The 18,791-nt window shown below is 55.3% G+C and overlaps 1 protein-coding gene across 3 annotated transcripts in view; it reads right to left on the minus strand.

Moving 5' to 3' along the window:
* COL8A2 (collagen type VIII alpha 2 chain) overlaps window positions 1-17,957 on the minus strand; it is a 28,322-nt gene extending 10,365 nt beyond the window's left edge. The window contains exons 1-2 of one of the 3 annotated variants that reach the window (XM_036231703.1): window positions 17,940-17,957; window positions 4,667-4,711 (exon numbers count right to left, since the gene is read on the minus strand). Coding sequence is in view for 1 of the 3 variants with exons in the window: in XM_036231701.1 (XP_036087594.1) it covers window positions 4,667-4,711; window positions 14,913-14,920 (53 nt within the window). In the remaining 2 variants the exon portion in view is untranslated. Of the gene's footprint in view, window positions 1-4,666; window positions 4,712-12,407; window positions 12,528-14,912; window positions 15,055-17,939 lie in introns of those variants that run through there. The other 2 variants (XM_036231701.1, XM_016147233.2) reach the window with 2 other exon arrangements.
* Between the last annotated feature and the right edge of the window lie 834 nt (window positions 17,958-18,791).

Raw genomic sequence — 18,791 nt, forward strand, 5'->3', positions numbered from 1 at the left:
GGGGTCTTTCAGACCAAGGGAGAGTGGGGGGTATGGGCCCTGGCAGGAAGACGTGGCATGAATGCAGACCCCCACACCCACATGGCTGCGGGAAGGGAAGGGGCATCAGCTAACGGTGACCCCCTCCCCACCAGTCCCCTCTCTCAAAGGGTCCTGTGTTCCAGGAGTGACCGACAGAGGGGACTCAGGTTATCCTATGGAATTTAATGGCCTGCCCACTCCCCATCCCATTTCACAGATGAGCTATCAGAGGTCCAGATAAAAAGGAGGTCCTAAGGGAGAGGGCTCCCAGAGGACCATGTGGAGATGTGGCTAGTGCAGCTGGCAGCCTCCCTCCCAGGCGGGTGGGAGGGTAGATGGATCATAGCCCTGGGCAGTGCAGGCTCCTCCAGCTCCAAGCCCCCCACCCCAGACGGGGTGGTGCAGCTGAGGGAGCGGTGGGAGGGCTCAGGCAGCCCCGGGGCCTGGCCAAACCACAGGTATGTTATGAGACGCTTCCTGTTGTGGAGACATTTCTGCGGGATCGGGATCGGCTGCCCCGCTTGCTCCCCCGGTGCCTCCTGCCTCCCCACTCTCCCAGCCTCGCTCTCTTCTTTCCCTGACTCATTGCTCTGTCTCTGTCTCTCTCTCCAGACCTGTCTCAGCCACCTCAACAGGTGAGCAGTATTTCTTGCACATTTCTTCCTACTAGGGGCCCAGCCTGTGGGCCCTTAAGGCCTTCCTAAGTCCCAGCAGCCCCTGGACTCCCATTCCAACACAGCTACTTACCAGCTAGGTGATCTTAGGCAAGTGAATTAACCTCTCTGAACCTCAGTGTCCTCATCTGTGAAAGGATTAACTGAGATGATCTGAGCCATCGGCACCCCAGGTACGCTGCCCTGTCCTGCGACCCTGATAGCCAGGAAGCTGTCCCTTCAATCTAACCTCAATTCCTCCTGCTGCGAAGCAACATCTCTGACCCTTAAAACACCTAGGCAACCAGCCGCCAAAGGCCAGGACCTTGTGAAGGCTCCCTAAAGTTAATTTTCTGGCCTTCTAGGCCTTTTCCCTGACTGCGCCTGAGACGAAACTGACAAGATGGAGTCAGAACTAGGATGGAGGTATGGATCTTGGAGAGGAGCAGAGGAGCTGCTGTCCTCACCCACTAGGCATGATGTCCACCCCAAATGGCCAGCGGGGCAGCTCCAGTCTTCTCCAGGATTCCTGATCCCCGCCTCCCCCACCCCGCCTCTCTCCCAGCTTATGGAAACTGGAGAGCCCTTTCTCATCCTCTTCTCCTGAGTCTCAGATGAAGGGAGTCCTGCCTCCTCCTCAATACCCAGGCCCTCCACACCTCTTCCTCAAGGGCCTCTGTCTGTCCGCGGATGCTTCCCCCCACCCGCCCGCTCCCCAGCTTCTCCACCCCATGTCCACGCAGGCCCAACTCTCCCCCACCGGCCGCCCTCATCTCCCTCCAGCCCCTGTCAGCCAAGCTTCCTGGAGGAACTGTCTCTACCGCTCACGCCCAGTCGCTATGCACTCCTCACCCCCTCATCTCCACGCTACCTTGTCTCCAGCACTGAATTCGCCCTGTGACCCCGCTCTTCTCTTTCCTGGAAAGGTCCCTCCGTAGATTCCTCTGCTCCCTCCTCCTGCCCGCTCTGTGGATCCAGGCTTGCCCTAAGGAGCTAGCTCAGGCCTCATCTCTGGATGTTTCTTCTACAGTTTCCAGCTTTCACCAATCCCCTCACCAAGGACTCCCACATCTGTCTCCAGCTATGGCCTCTTTCCTGAGCCCCAGACTCTTGTGTTCAATGATGAGCTGAGCATTCCTCCTGGCTCACCCAACAGATGTCATTACTTTCTCCCTCATTACTTGCTTCCCCCCCGCCCCAGATGCCCAGGCCAGAAACCTGGACATCACTTCTGACCCTTCCTTCCTTACAGGGCAGTAAGGAATCTCTCTAGCCTATGTAATGCCTTAGCACAATTAGAAAAGCCGACCCCTCCTTCGGGCCAACTCAGGCCTTCCTCACTGACTTTCCTGGGTGCCCTTGTACAGTAGCCAACATGAACAACTGTACATGACAGCCCTGTTCCTTTACCCTCAAACCCCCAATCCAATCTTGTGGACTCAGTCTCCTCTACCCCTCTCACTTCTTTTCCTTTGCTCCTTCTGCATAGCCTCTGCCCTTATACAGACCTTACGAGACACAGCCCAGAGCCTGGCACATCCCAGCCACTTAATGAAGTCTTATTAAATTAAATTGCTAAATCCTCACCTGGATTATTATAACAGACTCTCTCCCATCCCTCACTCTTAGCTTTTCTGTTTTCCTCAATACATCCTCTAAATACCACAACAGTGCTCAGTAGGATGTGAAACAATTAGGATGGGATGGGGAGGATAGAGAGAGAGGGTGGAGAGATTGACTGCAAGCCCCTCACAGCTCTGAGATCATGACTGGGAATGCGCACTGTAAGGGGGAGGCTGGGGCCCAGCTCCATGCACGAGCCATGGGGGTGTGTGCCATGCCCATCTGTGTCCCTTCATGTCTCTGTGCCACTAAATCCGGGTCTTGTGTATCTCAGGCACCTCGTGGCGTGTCTCCCCTCACTGTGTCACCATCCCATTTGTCCATCTCTGTGAGCCTGTTCGTCTTTATCTGTCCTCTCCTCTATCCTTATATTTAGACCTCTGTCTGAGTTCCAGGCTCTGTAAATCTCTGGCTATTGGTCACTTGATAGGACCTTCTGGAAGCGTTTATGGCCTTGACACTCATGCTAACTTCAGGTCTGTGTCTGACCTCCCAGGACGATCGCTGAGCAGCCCCGCAGAATCTGTGTGGGGACTTGCGGGGTCCAATGCTGAGCTCTCTGTCCTGCAGGATCCATATGAGACCGACCCCCTCAAATTTAAATGTGCAAGTGTGAGGACTGCTCCAAAGCCAGAGAGCTGCCTGGAATCTGAGAGCTGAGGGTGAGGGGGTGGCAGGCTGGGGCAGGGCTGCCCAGGGGCCGCGTCATCACCCAGGCAGATGGCAGGACAGGAGTGCTGCCCCTGCCCGTCCTGCCTACCCCGCCAGGCCGCAGCTCCACCAAGAGTCCCAACATTTTCATCCTTGCAGGGGAGACTCCCAGACCCAGAGGAAGCTCGATTTGGGAAGCAGCTTTGGAAGCAGGCCCTGAGGGACAGGTGATGGTGGAATTTTCAAACTGAGAGCAGAGTAAACGTCAGGGCAAGGAATATTGGGGGGCGGGGGGAGAGGAGGGTGCTTCCGAGGGTGTTTTCAAGAGGCAGAGAACTTATAGGTCTGAGAAAGACACAGGCTGGAGATAAAAATAGGGCTTCACAGCCTGGATAAGGGCCATGGACTCACTTTTGGGGAAAACGCCCCTGTTTAGGGAGTGATAAGAGCCCACTGCACCCCTGAGCCCCAGCATCTTGACATCCAGATACCCCAAGCTTCTCAATGTCTCCCTGTACCCGCATGCCTGCTTCACCCGATGATCTCCTCTGCCCGTATTGCCTCTTCTATCTCTCTCCTCCAGACAAACATGTTATTCCTCATTTAAAACCCGGCTCAAATGCCTCCTCCTTCAAGTAGCCTTCCCTGCCTCCTCTTAGTCACCTTTCTCCCAAGCTCTACCTCATCTCCAACTGAAGCTTGGCCCACAGTAAGTTCTCGATACAGTCTGCAGCCCGGTGCTCTGGCTGCAGGCCTCTGACCACCCATCTTCCACATCCAGCCAAGCCCACAGGGTCCTTTTTCCTTTGTGGGTCTCCCAGAGTCCTTCTCAGCTCTGGGCTGGAGGTGGCTGAGGCCAAACCTCCCTTCCTGCAGGCAACTTGATCCACCTCCCGGGCCCCCAGTCTCTGCCCATCTCTGAGACTAGACACCCCACTACTCTCCTAGGGAGGAGCATCTTGGGGCAACTAAATGTCCAGGGAAGTAGGACTAGCCAGGCTGAGACACACAGTAGGTGCCCCAGACCCAGAAGAGGCCCAGCAGTGGGCAGGACCCAGAGTAACAATGTACCCTCAGGCAGGTGGCCAGGGGACCGGCCTTTCCCCACCTGGGGCTCGGGCTTCGGCTGGCGCCATCACTCTCGCTTCCCAGCAAGGGCCCTGAGCTTCTGACCAGAACTGGACATCGAAGGGTCCCCACAAACCCAGCCACCCCCAAGCCCCAGGCCAGGCCAGGCCAGGCAGGGCCTCCTCGCTGCCAATTCCTCGCCTTCTGGTTCACATTTGCAGTCTTTTCCGGAGCGCCACCCGCCGCCCGCTGCCTACCCACGCCTGCCAAGATTCCTGGGCCTTCGTGGCTTCCCCGCGCAGTGGCGGCAGCAGCGGGCGGCAGGAGGGGCTGGGCTGGGCTGGGCAGGGAGGGGGCCGGGCAGGAGCACAGCCAGGCCACTGCACCCGGGCAGGCCAAGCAAACACGGGCTCTCGCCAAGGAGCCAGGGCAAATAGTTCACAAATGAGAAAAAGCTGCTTCCGAGTTGGGCCGGGATTTTAAAGCTCAGGCTGCAGGGAGCTGAGGTCACCTGCAAGAGCCTCTGCCTGCTGGACATCCTGGGCGGGGAGGGGCTTCCGCTGTGGCGGGAAGGGCAAGGTTAGATAGCGGCCAGAGATGGGCTCATCCAGCTCGGAATGTCAGAGAACCGTGCCCCAAATCTAGCTTACCTTTCAGGTTGGAGGGGCCTCTGAAGGTCCCAGCAGAAGCAATACCTGAGGACGAAAGAGAGAAACAGTGAGAAAGATGCCAGGCGCTGGGAGGCCTCCTGCACTAACCCACAGGCCAGGCCCGCCCCCATCCCCAGTGCCTGCCACGGGCTTCTTACCAAGAGCCCCTGCTGGAACACCAGCCCCAACCTCAGTCCCTCTTCTCAGGAAGCCAGGATATGACTCCATTCATTTCACACACACTTAGCCATGTCCACAGGGTGCCTGGCCCTGAGTTGATGTAGTTCCTCCTGTCATGGGGTCCACGCAGAGGAAGCCCCTTCTGTGCACCAGGGTTTATGCTAGAGAAGTCCCTACTGTATATATCAGGCCCTGGGCTAGGGTTCCTGCCTAGGAAAGCACCTACTGTCAGGAGGAGGGGGACCCTAGGCTGGGCCTTGGGACACAGAAATGCCCCAGCCCCACGCTCTGCCCTGAATTAGCTGGAGGCATCAAACAAGTGGCCACCACATAGCTGGCTAAGATCTCTGGGCTCTGGGAGCACACAGCAGGGAACATTGCCTCCCCCTTGAGTCTTCCCAGAAGGCTTCATGTAGGAACGGGCATTGGAGCTGGATCCTGAAGGGTGAGTAGGAGTCTAAATGGTAGACAAAGTAAGAAAAGAAATTGCTGGCAGTAGGAAGCCTCTCGGCAGATACAGGGAAGATCCAGAAGTGCCGTGGGGTTGAGAGGACAACCAGAAGCTGAGAAAGCTGGGGCAACCTAGTGAGGAGCCTGGAATGCCATGTTTGCATTTCTCTGGAAAGCAATGAGGAGCCATGCATGGAAGGTAATGTGATCAGAGTCTTGAATGACCAGGTTCCCGTTTCTGCCTCAATCAACCATGATGCCAGGCTGTTGCAAGACCCAATCTAGTTCACGAAGCTGCCCACAGGGGAGCTGGGCTGTAGTCCAGGGCCCAGCATGACTTTTGGGTAGATGGGGAGAGGTCACCCAGCCAGCCCACCTGGCAGGCAGGCCTACCAGCTGCGTCACTCTCTCCCCTAGCTGCTCTCTTGCTTCTGCTCACTCCCATGGAAACTCTGACATCCCGGCCTTGTCTCTCACTGAACAAGCAGCCAGTTCCCCAAGCCAGCGGCTCCTGGGCCTTCTCTCCAACTCAGCCGAGCCCCACCACTCTGAACACGGTGACCCCGGAGGTGGGTCAAGAGGCTACTCTCTGAGGGCCCAGTTTAGCTTATGGAGCCTGGGTGGGAGGTCCTCACTGCACAGTTCAACCCCAGCTTCTGTGGCCCCAGCCCCTAACCTATCGTGAGGCCTGGGGACGGTAGTGACTTATATTGGATCTGGGTTTTGAAGGATGACCATGGATTTAACTGGGTGGTGATGGGGAGAGGCAATCGGTCCAGGCCGAGGGAAGAGCATGTGTATGGAGGTGTGGAAATAAAAATTAACTAACTAACTAACTAACTAACTAACTAACTAACTAACTAACAAAACACAGATAACATTTATTGTGCATCTACTATGTGCCAGGCACTATTCTGAGCTCTTCTCATGGATTATCTCATTTAATCCTCCCAACAATCCAGTGAAGTAGGTACTTTGTCTTCCCTTTTATACAACTGGGCAACCCAAGGAACTGAGAGGTTAAGTAACTGGCTCAAGGTCACACAGCTCATGAGGGATAGAGCCTGATTTTGAACTTAGGCCGTTGGCTCCAAAGCGCTGGCTCTCCACTATGCAAGTGATCTGAAATGAGGAGGGCTGGCTGGGGTCAGCCTGAGAAGTGCCGTGAATGTCAGGATGAGAGGCCCCGTGCCCAACCTAAAGTTGGCTCCCCATTCCCCTACTTAATAATAACAGTCTCTAAAGCTCAAGTACACTTAATGCACCAGACATAGCACTAGGCTTTCTCCAGGCATTATTTTATCAAAAAAATTCCCTGCAAGGCAGGAATTACTATCCTGTTTTTCTGAAGGGCCGAGGGAAGAGCATGTGTATGGAGGTGTGACATCCATTCCCCAAGATTACAGGACTGGGAAGCACAGGGGCCAGATCTGAACCTTGGCGCTTGCCAAGCCCCTCAAAGTGGCCAAACTCTGTGCACTTGCATTTCCTGGCGACCTTAGCTATAGGCCCTTCTCCCAGCTTCTCCTCCACCCCCATCTGTACCACCTCAACCGAGATGGTAACATGGACCAGCAAGGCTAGGAACAGAGTGGGCAGCTCCCATCAAGGGCCTCAAGGGTCCACTCCAGTTACCAAGGCTCCTTCAGTCCCACAAAATAGAAAGCTTAGGTAGGTGGGTGTGCCAGGGCAGCGCCTGAGCCCACTTCAATGGGACTCTGTTCTTAACCTCCACCCCCAGCTGCCTTTCCTCACTTCTTCCTTGAGCTCCTCCCTTGGCGACATCTCCTCCTCGCACAGAGCCTGCAGCGCCAGCTAAATCTCAGGCCAGATGTGGGTGGGACATTACACACCCCCAGCCCCAACCAGCTTCTAAAGCTGCAGGGCTCCCAAGGGGCCCGGCCAGGGCCCAGGCCCCGCTTCCTCACCCCAGCTCTCCAAAATGAGGTGCTAATGGCCATGCGGCACCTCCCAGAGATGGGCTCATGAGAGAAATCTCCACCACTTTCTGAGCCCCCTGAGCAGGACCTGGGCTGAGTTTTGCTTACACTCTCACGATGTGTTAAGAGCCCAGCTACATGTGTTCTTCTTCCAGCCCTACCCCTTGCTAGCACATGACCTCATTCGTCAGTGCCTCAGCTTCCTCAGTCAAATGAGAACAATTCCTACTTCATAGAGCATTTGTGAGGATTAAACGCATTAATTTCATGTAGCAGACTTCAAGCAGTGCTTGGCATAGAGGAACGTTTAATAGATGTTCACTATTATTATGTTATTATAATCATCATTACCATGACATCTCCCAAGAGCCCTGTGAGGTTAGATTATAAACTCTGTTTTATAAGTAAAGAAACTGAGGCTCAGAGAAAAGTCACTTGCACAAGTTCTCCCAACTAGCCAGTGGTGGATGGCCCCAGAGTTTAGACCAAAGCTGAGTCCACAGATGATAAGGACAGCCTCACAGCTCCCGGATGCTGAGGCACAGTGTGTCTGGTGGGGATGGGGGTCCTCCACACCCCCTCAGCCCCTCCTGCCTGACCCCCAGGGGCTTCCCACCCAAGCCCATGCTGCGCCGCAGGAGGGGACTCTGCATTCCTGGCTAAGCAGCCGGATTTGCTGTGCTCCAGGAACTATGAAAAGAATGTTTGCCACGAGCTGAGCCACAGTCGCCTGTCAGAGGGAGCGTGGCCTGGAGGGCCCACGCAGAGCTGCATGGCGGCCAGCAGCCACCACAGTGGGAGGGAAGGAGGTAAAACAGGAAAGTTCTGGGTAGCGAGGGCTACGGATGTTGGATGGGGGTAGACACCGGAGAGTTGGCCTCCTAGTACCTTTCAGGAGAAGAAAAATGACCCCTCTGCCCCACAACCCACGTGGCTCCCCACTACAGGCTCCAAGGAGAGTCAGGATGGCACTGCTGGCCCATCTTACAGATGGGACTGTGGAGGCCCAGCGGAGAATTACCTGAGGTCACACAGCAGCCAATGGCAGACCTGAGACCAGAGACCAGGACCCCTTCCTCCCAGAGGCTGCCCTCCCTCACAGGGCCCGTGGGGACCACGGCACATTCTTAGTGGAAAATCCATCCCAGCCCTCAGTGTTCTAGGCTCTCTCTGGCTCTGACCTTCTCAGGCCCACTATTCTCCCATTTTCCTTGCCCTCCCCCCCCAAAAAAAGCACTTTATGTTATGAAAATACCTGGCACACTGTGCTTGACAGTTAGGTTCCATTCCTTTTGCCACCAAACCAAGCCCTGGAGAAGGCAGTGCCCCAGGGGGATCAGTGGGAATAACATGAGCTATGCGTGCTCACAGACCTGGGAGTGAATCCGTGACACTTGGCCAGGTCGCCGACCTCTCAGACCCTCTACTTCCCTCTCTGTTAAATGGGCCACCAATTCCTGCTTTACAATATTGTTATAAGGACTAAATGAGATTTACTAACATAGGACCTGGCATTAAATAGGTGCCCAATAAACTCTTATTGTTTCCCTCCCCCAAGGGGACAGAAAGAAGAACTGAAATTAGAGAACTTCTGGTGACAAAGTTCCCTTTGCCCCAGGTCCCTGACGGGCTCTACTAGTGGGAGAAGCCTCTGGAAGGAAAGGACCCCTGAGACTAGGGGTCTCAGTCCTGCCACCGGCCTCTGTGACCTTGGGCAAGGTCCCCTCTGAGTCCCCATAAGCTGATCCATGATATGAGCCCACAGTGCTGGCATGGCTCTCCCCATGAGGCACTGACCCTCCGCCACCCGCTTCTGCTACCCTCTAAGAGCCAGGAATCTCAGCCCATGCAGGTTGCGTGGGGACAGTCACCTCCCAATTCAAAACTTCCCCAAAATCTGAATGGAAGCAGGGCCAGGTCCTCCAAGTCCCTTCCCAGGATTTCATCAGAGAGGTATAACAGACACGGATCAGAAGTCTGCGTGAAAGTTCCAGGTGCTGCACCATGATCACATGTGTGACCTGGGACAACGCCTCACCTCTCTGTAGACAAACGACCCTGGAGACAAGTATTAGCATTCCCATTTGATAGATGGGGAAATGGAGGCACAGAGATGGGAAGTCCCTTACCCAGGGTCACATGGAAAGTAACCCAGGCCCGTCTGACTCCCAAGGTCAATCTTTCCCTCACTGCATGCAATGCCTTCACTCAAGACCTGCCATCTACAGCCCACCATCTGGAAATTCCTATCTGGGAGTATGACCTCCCTGGCTGATATCTGGGCACTCGTGTGTACAAATGTAGCCTCACATAACTACTTGGGCTTCTTTACACAACCCAGTCTTCAGACACTACTCCTCCAACTCAAGGCCATACTCAATGCCCAGGCCCAACCATCTCAGCATACCAGACCCTGGGGTCCGAACCCAGCTCTCCCCTCCATGGCCTGCTCTGGGGACAGGCCACCGCATCCTAGTACAAAGCTCCTGGCCTGCACTCTCCTTGCCCCCCAACCAATCAGTCACCAAGGCCTGTCCAGTCTCTCCTCTTACTCCTCTCCATCTATTTCATCCTCTCATCCCCATGGCAACCACCCACCTCAGCCCCCAGCACCTTTCTCTTCACACTCTGCCTGGTCCCTTCAGTAGTCTCCTTGCCTGTAAGAACCCCCTTTGTCCTTGACCCCAGAGAAACCAGGGTGACTGCCAGATTGCACCTCTCTGCAGCTCACACCCTTTCTCTGGACAAGGCCCTTGGAAATCTGACCTCAGAGTAGCTGTCAGTCCTTCCCACTCACTCCGCCACTGCATAAGCCAACAACAACTCACTGTCCCCTGAGAGAACTCTGCACCTTCCCACCTCCACATCTTTGCACGTGCTGTTCCCTCTGGCTGAAATGCCGCCCCCCCCCCGCCCCCCACTTTCTACCACTTGCACCTGTCAAAGTCTGGTTCTCCTTGAAAGCCCTAGCCAAAAGTTCCCTCCCTGGCTACCACCCCCTCACACACTTTGGCCTGCATGGTGTAACTCAGCTGACATCCTGAAACACAGCTGTACCCCACATGAGAGTTTGCCGTACCCTTCTGGTTCTTCCACCCCAAATCTGCAAGTGTCTTGGCCCACAGATGGAACCAGTTCATCTGAGGCCCCACTTTTCTACATGGGAGCCCCATGCCTGCCACTGAGGGGTCTGGAGTGGGGGTCAGCGGGGTAGGGAAGCTGGAGCCCTGCCAAGCTCTGGTCTGGCTCAGGCCCGGGGCAGGGGTGTTAGTGTGGGAAGCTCGGGCCGACAGCCCTGTTCAATATCTTTCCCCTCCCTCTTGCTAGCAGACACATTCACTTCCATTTTTTCTTTCTCTTCCCTCTGAGCCAGAGTGGAAACATTCATTTTCACTGAGGTGGACAAAGTGAAACCGGAGCGAGAGAGACCCTGGTGACCGTGTCTGAGTGTGAGCGTGAACGTGAGTGCGTGTTGAGCTGTCTGAGTGTGGCTGGGCCATGTGGGGCCTGCCAGGTGTCTGTAGGAGTTTGGGTGGGTTCGCGTGTGCCCCACCTGTCATTGTCCCAGCACCCGCGGTGTGTATGTTTCAGCAGAGCATGTTCACATATGTGATTGTGCGTCGCTGTAACTGGGAGGGAGGGTAAGCTATGTGTGACTGTGTGAGAATGTCTTTGGTGTGTCCTCATTATCGTTTTCGGGTGATTGTGTGTCCAAGGATCTGTGGGTGTTCACCAGCCCAGCAGGAGGCCACTGGGGTCTCCAACACCCCATGGTGTCTCCTCAGACATACACCTCCTCCCCTGGGTTCTAGAATGAGTTCCCTGAGGCCCCTATCTGTTCAGGGCAGTGGGGGGTCAGTCCCCAGAGAGGGACCCCAGGCTGCTTGCCCCTCCCTATCTCAGCCCCACAGCCCCCAGATCTTTCAAATGCTCACAACAGCCCCCGGGAGGCTACCTTTGCTAAGGGTACTCTGAGGAGGGCATGGACACTTGCCACCAGACAAGGGCACAGGCCTTAGCAAGAGGCACTAATGCAGGCAGGAGGAAAAATGTGTGGGTTGCCAGGGTCCCCTGAGGGAGGTCAGTGGCATTTCTGTGTTGGGAACCTAGCATGTTCTCACACACACTGAGAGTCTCACACACTTACTGACATGCACATTCAGAACATACTGGCAGACGATTACTGTCCTCCTCACTCCCACAATTGCACACACTGACCTGCTCACACACAGAAACCCACAAGCAGCCTCGGAAGGCTTGCCTTTCCCCAGCAGGTAATTCCTGGGCTCCTCTGGCTGAACAGTGTTTCATCTCCCCGGAGACTCCTTGGGGCTACTGTGTCTCCAGCCCCAGGACAGACACATCGAGGAGGCCGTTCTGGGGCCCTCTGCCCCCTGTCCCTCTGGGCCAGACAACAGCCCCCTCACGCCCCTGCAGACAGCCCCTGCTAGTCTCAGTCCTGAGCTGGAGGAAGGTGCTGAGCCTCTGGCAGGGACATGCCACAGAACCTCAATCTCCATTTGTTGGGGGTTTGGAGGGGGGGGGGGGGGGATGCTGCCAAGACACCTAGAATAGGACAGACTGTGGGGGCAGAAGCAGAAAAACGGAGAAACTGGAGGGTAGCCAGCGAACCCGCCGGGGCAGAGAGAGGGGGAGCGAGAGGGAGCGGGAGGGAGAGAGCGGCAGCGCTTCCCTGCCCGAGGCTGGAGGGGGTTCCAACGCCCCTGCCACCTCCTCTCTCCTCCACCGCCCTGACAAGCAAGCTTTGTCATTCCCATTTCACAGGTGGGAAGGGACATTCCCAGAGGCGAAGTGACATGCTCAGAGCCACATCGTCTGGGAGTCTGCCAGGGACTGTCTGATGATGGAGCCCCACTTTGGGGAGAGGGAAGGAGGAAGGGGCTTTATCTGGGATTCTGCCTGGGCAGCTCTGGCTGCGGAGTGGGGAGGAGGACGGGGCGTGGAGGAGGACGAGGTACAGGGAACCGGATGGGCTCCCCCATCCTACAGCCAACCCCCTGGCCCGAGTCCCCATCTCGTTCCCGAGTCCCGTCCTCGTTCGAGGACGCGCCAGCCCAGCTGACCGAGACAGTCTTAGGGGAAGCCTGGGCCAGGTCCTGCCCTCGGAGTCCCCCAAGACCTGGCAGCCAAGCCGACACCCCTGCCTTTACCTGCAGGGCGGCCTGGGCGCCGCCTCTGGCCCTCGAGGGGGGCCCAGGGTGCGCGGGCTCTGGGAAGAGGGCGTCGGAGGCTCAGGGAGGGGCGGGCGTCGTCGGGGTCCGCACCGGCGGGTCTCCGCGTCGCTCTGCGGGCCGCCCTCGCCGCTGCCGGAGTGGGCGGGAGGGCGGGGTGGGGGGACTGGGGCGGCGGGAGGGGCGCGGCGGGGCGGGGCCTCCACCCTCCTCTTTCCACAGCCACGGCCAAGGCCCGCGCGCGCCCCACCCGGCCCGCGAGCCCAGCCCAGCCTCTACGTCGGCCTCCTTCCCTGGGATCCACTCTAAGACACCCCCACAGCCACACGCATCCCGGGCAGCTCTTCTCCCAGTCACCCTCATGCACCCTGTGCCCGTGAGCCCCCTGTCTCAAGGGCTCCCGTCCAGGGAGCCACAGACGCAGCTGTGAGGAGGGCATGGGGGTTTCATTGTGGGGATTAGGGCAGCACAGGGATCGTGGCCCCAAAATGAGCAGCGACAGAAGGCTTCCTGCAAATAGTGACCCAAGCTGAAGGGGGAGGGCTTACAGGGGAAGAATGAAGAGGGATGGTTGTGATCTGCACATTCAGGCTAAGGGAGGTGAGCCTGTGTGCTCAGAGGCTATGGAACAGCGCACTGACTGGTCAGAGCTGTGCTTTGGAAAGAGCGCCCTGGCTTTTGTGTGGAGGAAGACAGAGGCAGGGACACCTGTGAGGAGGCTGCTGGACTAATCTTGGCTAGACCCTGGGGGTTAGAGGGAAGGGTCAAGTGTGAGAGGAGTTAAGGAGGTGGAATAGACAGGATCTGGATGTGGGCTCGAGAGGCCTAGAAGGAGGGAGTTATGGAGGACGGCACCCAGGTTTCTGGTTAGGCAATGGGGAGGTGGTGGTCCAGGAGAAGGGGCGTGGTTTTACGCATTAAGTTTGATGTGCCGGTGGGACTTCCATGTATCCACAAGGGAAGTGAGACTTCCGGGCTAGAATCAGGCTTTCTATGGTGTACAGATGGTGACTGATACTACAGGGACGATGCCCAAGGAAGGAGTACGGGGAGCAGAGAAAGCCAAAGCCAGGATGTGGGGACGGGTGTGCAGAAAAAGAGGGTCAGCAAAGGAGACTGAGAGTGTGCAGCTGGGGACTGGGGGGAAACCAGGACGGTGACTCAGAAGGCAAAGGCAGAGTGTTTCTAGAAAACCAGGGAGGCCTGCAGGGTCAGGGTCAGGTATCAGGGAAGAGTGTCCTTTGGGACTGTTAATTAGGGGTTGGTGGTTGAGATGGGAGGCAGGAGCCAGGTTGAAGGGACCAAAGGAGTAGCCACAGGGACAGACAAGGAGGCAGCGAGTGAGGTGGAGAAGTCTGGAGAAACTAAGGCCAGAAGAGTGTGTGTGTGCGTGTGTGCATGTGTGCGTGTGTGCGTGTGCGTGTGCGTGTGTGTGTGTGTGTGTGTTTTCTAAGACAGAAAGAGTCAAGCCCTCAACAGGTCCAGAAAAGGAGCAGGGAAGGCCCAAGGCTGCCTGTCTCTGGGTCTGGGCCTACCTCCATCCCCCTTCCCCCACCTCCCGCCTGCCCTCCGAGGGCCTCCCACTTTGCTGTCCCCCTGCCAAGATACACACTGGCCCCACCACTCCTCAGTGGGGCCTCTCACCCTTGACCACTTCCAGAGTCTGGGCCCACTCTCATCCTACCACTCAGACTGGGGGGGGGGGGGTTGCAAAGGGGTCTTTGGGTCTGGCCTCTTGGCCTGAGCTAGCCCAGAGGGACTACAGGGGAGCCAGGCTGTGGTACTACCTAAGGAAGGGGAGGGGACCTGGTTGGCAGTTACTGAAGAGGACACTTGTTGGGGTAGAGAGCCGGGCCCCTCTCCCAGAGCTGGTATGAAAATCTGCCCTTGATTAGGGATTAGAGGGGGTTGAGTGCTCAGGGAGGGGGTGGGAGCTGAGCTGCAGGGACTAAAGGTTGACAGCATGGGCTCTGGAGTTAGACTGCCCAGGCTGTAGTCCAAGCACCACTCACCAGCCGCGCCCTTGAGCAAGTCACCTAACCTTTGGTGCCCCAGTTTCCTCATCTGAAAAGCTCTCATAGGCTTGTCGTGCGGATTAAATTCATGAATCTATGTAGATCATTTAGCTCTGTGTGTGAGCTATTCTTAGAAAGGGGAGAAGAACTCAGTGAAGGGGAGATGGTGAAGCAAGCGTGCAAGTGGGGGGTGCACTCTGCTGGAGAAGGGGCTCCCAAGGGCTCCATGTCCATAGACACTCAAACATCTCACCCCCGATTCCCCTGACCACTCTATAAACTTTCCTGAGGCCCTCTGGCCTAGTTCTATGTGGCACACACTCTCCCCTGCCCCTTCCCTTATTTTTCCCCAGGTGAATGGCCTGCAGGGATGGAGGGCTCCGGCTCCTTCTCCTTTTAACCGGCCCTGGGAGGCCTGTCTTATTGTCCTGTGGCCCCAGTGTTCACGGACCCTCCAGGTGGGGCTCACCTGCCCATCCTCCAACAGAAGTTGAGACAGCGATGCCATGATCCTGCCACAGCTGCCCCCTTGTGCGCCAGCTCTTTGCAGAGAAAACCCCAAAGCAGGAAATGAGTGTCCTGGAGCCAGAAGTCTGTAGACTGTCCCACCGAGGTTTACTCCTGGGCTAGCCCAGGCCAGACTCCAGCCAGGCTCCCCATTCCACCTGCCAGGGACTTCCAGTTTTGGTCTGTCTCTGGTAGTGTCTATATTTCAGTGGGTCAGCTTTGTCTGTGGTTGCCTGCTGTGTGGCCTTGGACAAGTCGCTGTGTCTCTCTGGGTTCCCTCAGCCACAAGAATCAGACTGGTCAGAGAGGATCCAAGGACTGTTTTAGACCTGAGTTGGGAGTATCAAATGGGGTGGGTGGTTAAACTGAACCAGATGAGGCATATAACCTGCTTAGTGCAGCCTCTGGCTGAGCTGGTGCTGGCACCCGCCAGGCGGTTCAGAATGAGCTGAGGACTCAAGCAGACCTGGGTTTGGATCCCAGTTCTGCTTCTCTGTGACTGTGGGCAAATGACCTCATTTCTCCAAACCTCAAATTTCTCCTCTTTAAAAAGGGGATAATGATAGTCGTTAATGACAACAGCTAACCTTCACAGGGCTCTTAGGCACTAGTCTGAGCACTTTACACAGATTAACTCATTTAACGCTCATAGCAGCCCCCTGAGATTAGCATTATTAGATGGGAAAAACTGAGGCACAGACAGGTTAAGTGACTCACCCATGGTCACGTAGCTAGGAAGTGGGTGATCTGGGAATCAACTCCAGGCAGCCTGGCTCCCTAATCTTCCCCTTTCCCACCATTCTTAGGAGAGATGATAGTGAATAGAAAGGGCTTAACACAAGCCTGGCACATAGCAAGGACTCAATAAATGTTAGTAATTTTTGTAACTGTTATCACAATTTCTCCCATTTCGTCTTGATTTGCCAGTAAGAAAACTCTCTAGGCACCAGTCACCCCAGATGGCAGCCTGAGGAGGGCCTGGATGGAACCTTCCTCTTGCCACCCCTTCCACCTCTCTGGCAAGCTGAGGGGAGGGAGGGATGTTTGCGCAGATGTGCGGCCCAGGGTACACCAATGGTCTGGGAAGGGGGTGTGCGGTGCTGGTAAATTCCTGCTCCACCAGAACCTTGGTGGTTCTGTACTCTCCATCCCCACCCCCTGACTTCCCACATCTGCTAGAGCACGGGACCTGTGGTTCTACAATTCCTGGGAAGTCCTTCCCTCTGTCTAGCCCTCCTTCTTTCTTTTCAGTTGCCAGAAGCCTTGCCTACAGGACTAGGAAATGAAGACCCCTCCTGTAGCCACTACCATTCTCTTCGCTTCCACTCCAGGGGATCTCTCAGCATCATCCTCAAAAATCCCAGAAATGCAGTGGAAATTAAAGTTACCTTAAATATTCTAATCTTTTAACAATTTTACTTCAATTAACATATAAATGTGACCACATGTGCCCAGACCACCCAGTGGCCTGGTTGGAGGTTTGGTGGCTGGCTGCGTGAGAATGGCGATAGGGAACTCCCTGGGGGAGAGGTCTGCAGGTTATCGGGCCCCTCCCTCTGCTTTCTCCTGGCCCGCCCACACTGAGTAAACCTTCCTCTCCCTCATCTTCCCTCGGGCGGCCCAGGAAGAGTAGCAGGCCACGGGTGGACTCTCCTTATACTCCCTGCTGCATAGCTGGGCTGGGGGCTGGTGATGTTCTACTGAGAGTGAGAGGCCAGGGCTGGCTTCATGGGTGTCACAGCTTGGGTAGTCACATAGAGCCCCCAACTCAGAAGGGCTTGGTTTAATGCTCTGCTGGGTCATCTTGAAATTTCTAATACTTTTTTTTCATAATTTTTGAACAAGAGCCTCTGCGATTTCATTTTGCACTGAGCCCTGTAAATTATGTAACTGGTCCTGATGGTGGCCCACACTGCCCACATGCCCCTCTCTCTGCGACCCCTCCTCATTCTATTCTCATACTCAGTTAATACCCAGTCAATAAAAATGTATTAAGCACCTACTTTGTGCTGAAAAGTACTGCTAGATGCTTGGAGATACAGCAATGAACAACAAAGACATGATTTCACAAAATTACCATCTGCACACACGCTCAGACATTCACACATCCACACACGAAGTTATACAAGACATTTCCCCTAATAACAATCATGTTCATAGTAGCTGCCAATCAGAGAATACTCAGCCTCTGCCAGGAAATTTACATACTTCATCTTGTTTCATCCTTTAAACAGTCATCAAGATAAGCATTATAATCACCATTTTCCAGATGACGAAACTAAGGCTCAGAGTTCAAACCCTTTTTCCACTGTCATATAACCAATAAGTAGCAGAGCCAGGACTTGCCTTGTCTCTCATTTTCAACCTCTCCTCTCCTCCCCACACCACACACGCATTGTATTCAGCTGCTTCCATATGGACCGAAGCTTCCAGCATCTCCATGTCCCCTGCCCCTAGCACAGGGCTACATTTTTATTAAATGAAAGAATTCACAGACAGACACACTTCCCAAAGAACACAAGGAAAGAGACACACACTGAACCACAAACATATACATACACAACACATATTGTTTTAGACAAAAGCTTGATGTCCAGTACTGGACTATTTGAGTTCGAATCCTGAATCTACATTAGCTGTGTGTCTCAGTCTTCTTATCCGCAAAATAAGAATCGTAATAGGCTTATTGTGAATACTAGATGAGAAATATATGTGAAATGCTTAGACTACCACTGGCACATAGTCACTTCAATAAATATTAGCTGTTGCTATGAATAACATTGCTCTGTACTCACGCATGCCCTCATGCCAATCACACCATCTTCCCAGTCCTCCTCTAGCCTAGCTCAGTTCTAGTTGCCCTCCTTGGGTGACCATCTAGGCCCCCAAGAGCCAGGAGGGAAGAGCAGCTGCTTCTGCCTGCATCCTCCAGGGCTATACCTGTGAGGGCCCATGTATGTGGTGGGCGGGGGCAGGTGATGATCCTCACCAGCTCTGGATCCATCAGAGAAGGCTTCCTCAAGGAGGCCTCCACCCAAGCCTGGTAAGTTAGCCAGGTGTAGGCAGGAAGGTGCTGTCCTGTGCCGTGGCTCCCTCCATTGTTCCTCAAAACACCCCCCCCCCATCCTCTGCTGCAGGGCCCTCTCTCCACCCCCTTCCTCACAGTAGAAACTTTCCTCTCCTCCTGCCAGAACGTAAATCGCCCCTAGGAATGCCTTGCATCCCACAGCTCCCCTGGCAGTGGCCGGCGGCTGTCCTGGGGTCAGGTCTGGCCCTACATCAAAGGCCGGGGATTGGTAACAGTGAGGCTCCTTGCCTGCTGCCACCCTCCCCCTCCTCCCACAGGCCCTCTGGCTTCCAGGGAACAGCACATGGTAGCACTTAAGCTCTGAGAGAACCGGGAGGATGCTTTTCCTGCATCACCACCCCCAGCCATCCACAATGAACTACTTGTTAGGAGACTATTTTAATTTTACTTAATGCAATTTCTGCTCCTGGGCCTTCGTTGCTACCTCCTTCATAGATCTTGCTGCTCAATACAAATATAAAGAGGCCAATCCACCAGGAAAAGGCATAACCTGAATATGGAAATGTCACTGGCAGGAGTCTGGGGCAGGAATAGGACTTTCTTACACCAGGGGAACCAGGCTGGTGTGCTCTGGTCCCCGGCTCAGTAGGCAAGGGGTGTTAGTTGGGGAGGGCTCAGAGGTAGCATATACAATGTGGGAGGCCAGCATGAGAGTTCTGGGGGAGGGCCACTGACTTCTTAGCTCATGTGCTCTTGCCAGTGCACTGGGTTTGATAGGCAGGCCCTCAGCCTGGCAGCCACGTGAGCTTTGCT

This window comes from Rousettus aegyptiacus, unplaced genomic scaffold, assembly GCF_014176215.1.
Source record: "Rousettus aegyptiacus isolate mRouAeg1 unplaced genomic scaffold, mRouAeg1.p scaffold_m13_p_1, whole genome shotgun sequence".
NCBI lineage: Eukaryota > Metazoa > Chordata > Mammalia > Chiroptera > Pteropodidae > Rousettus > Rousettus aegyptiacus.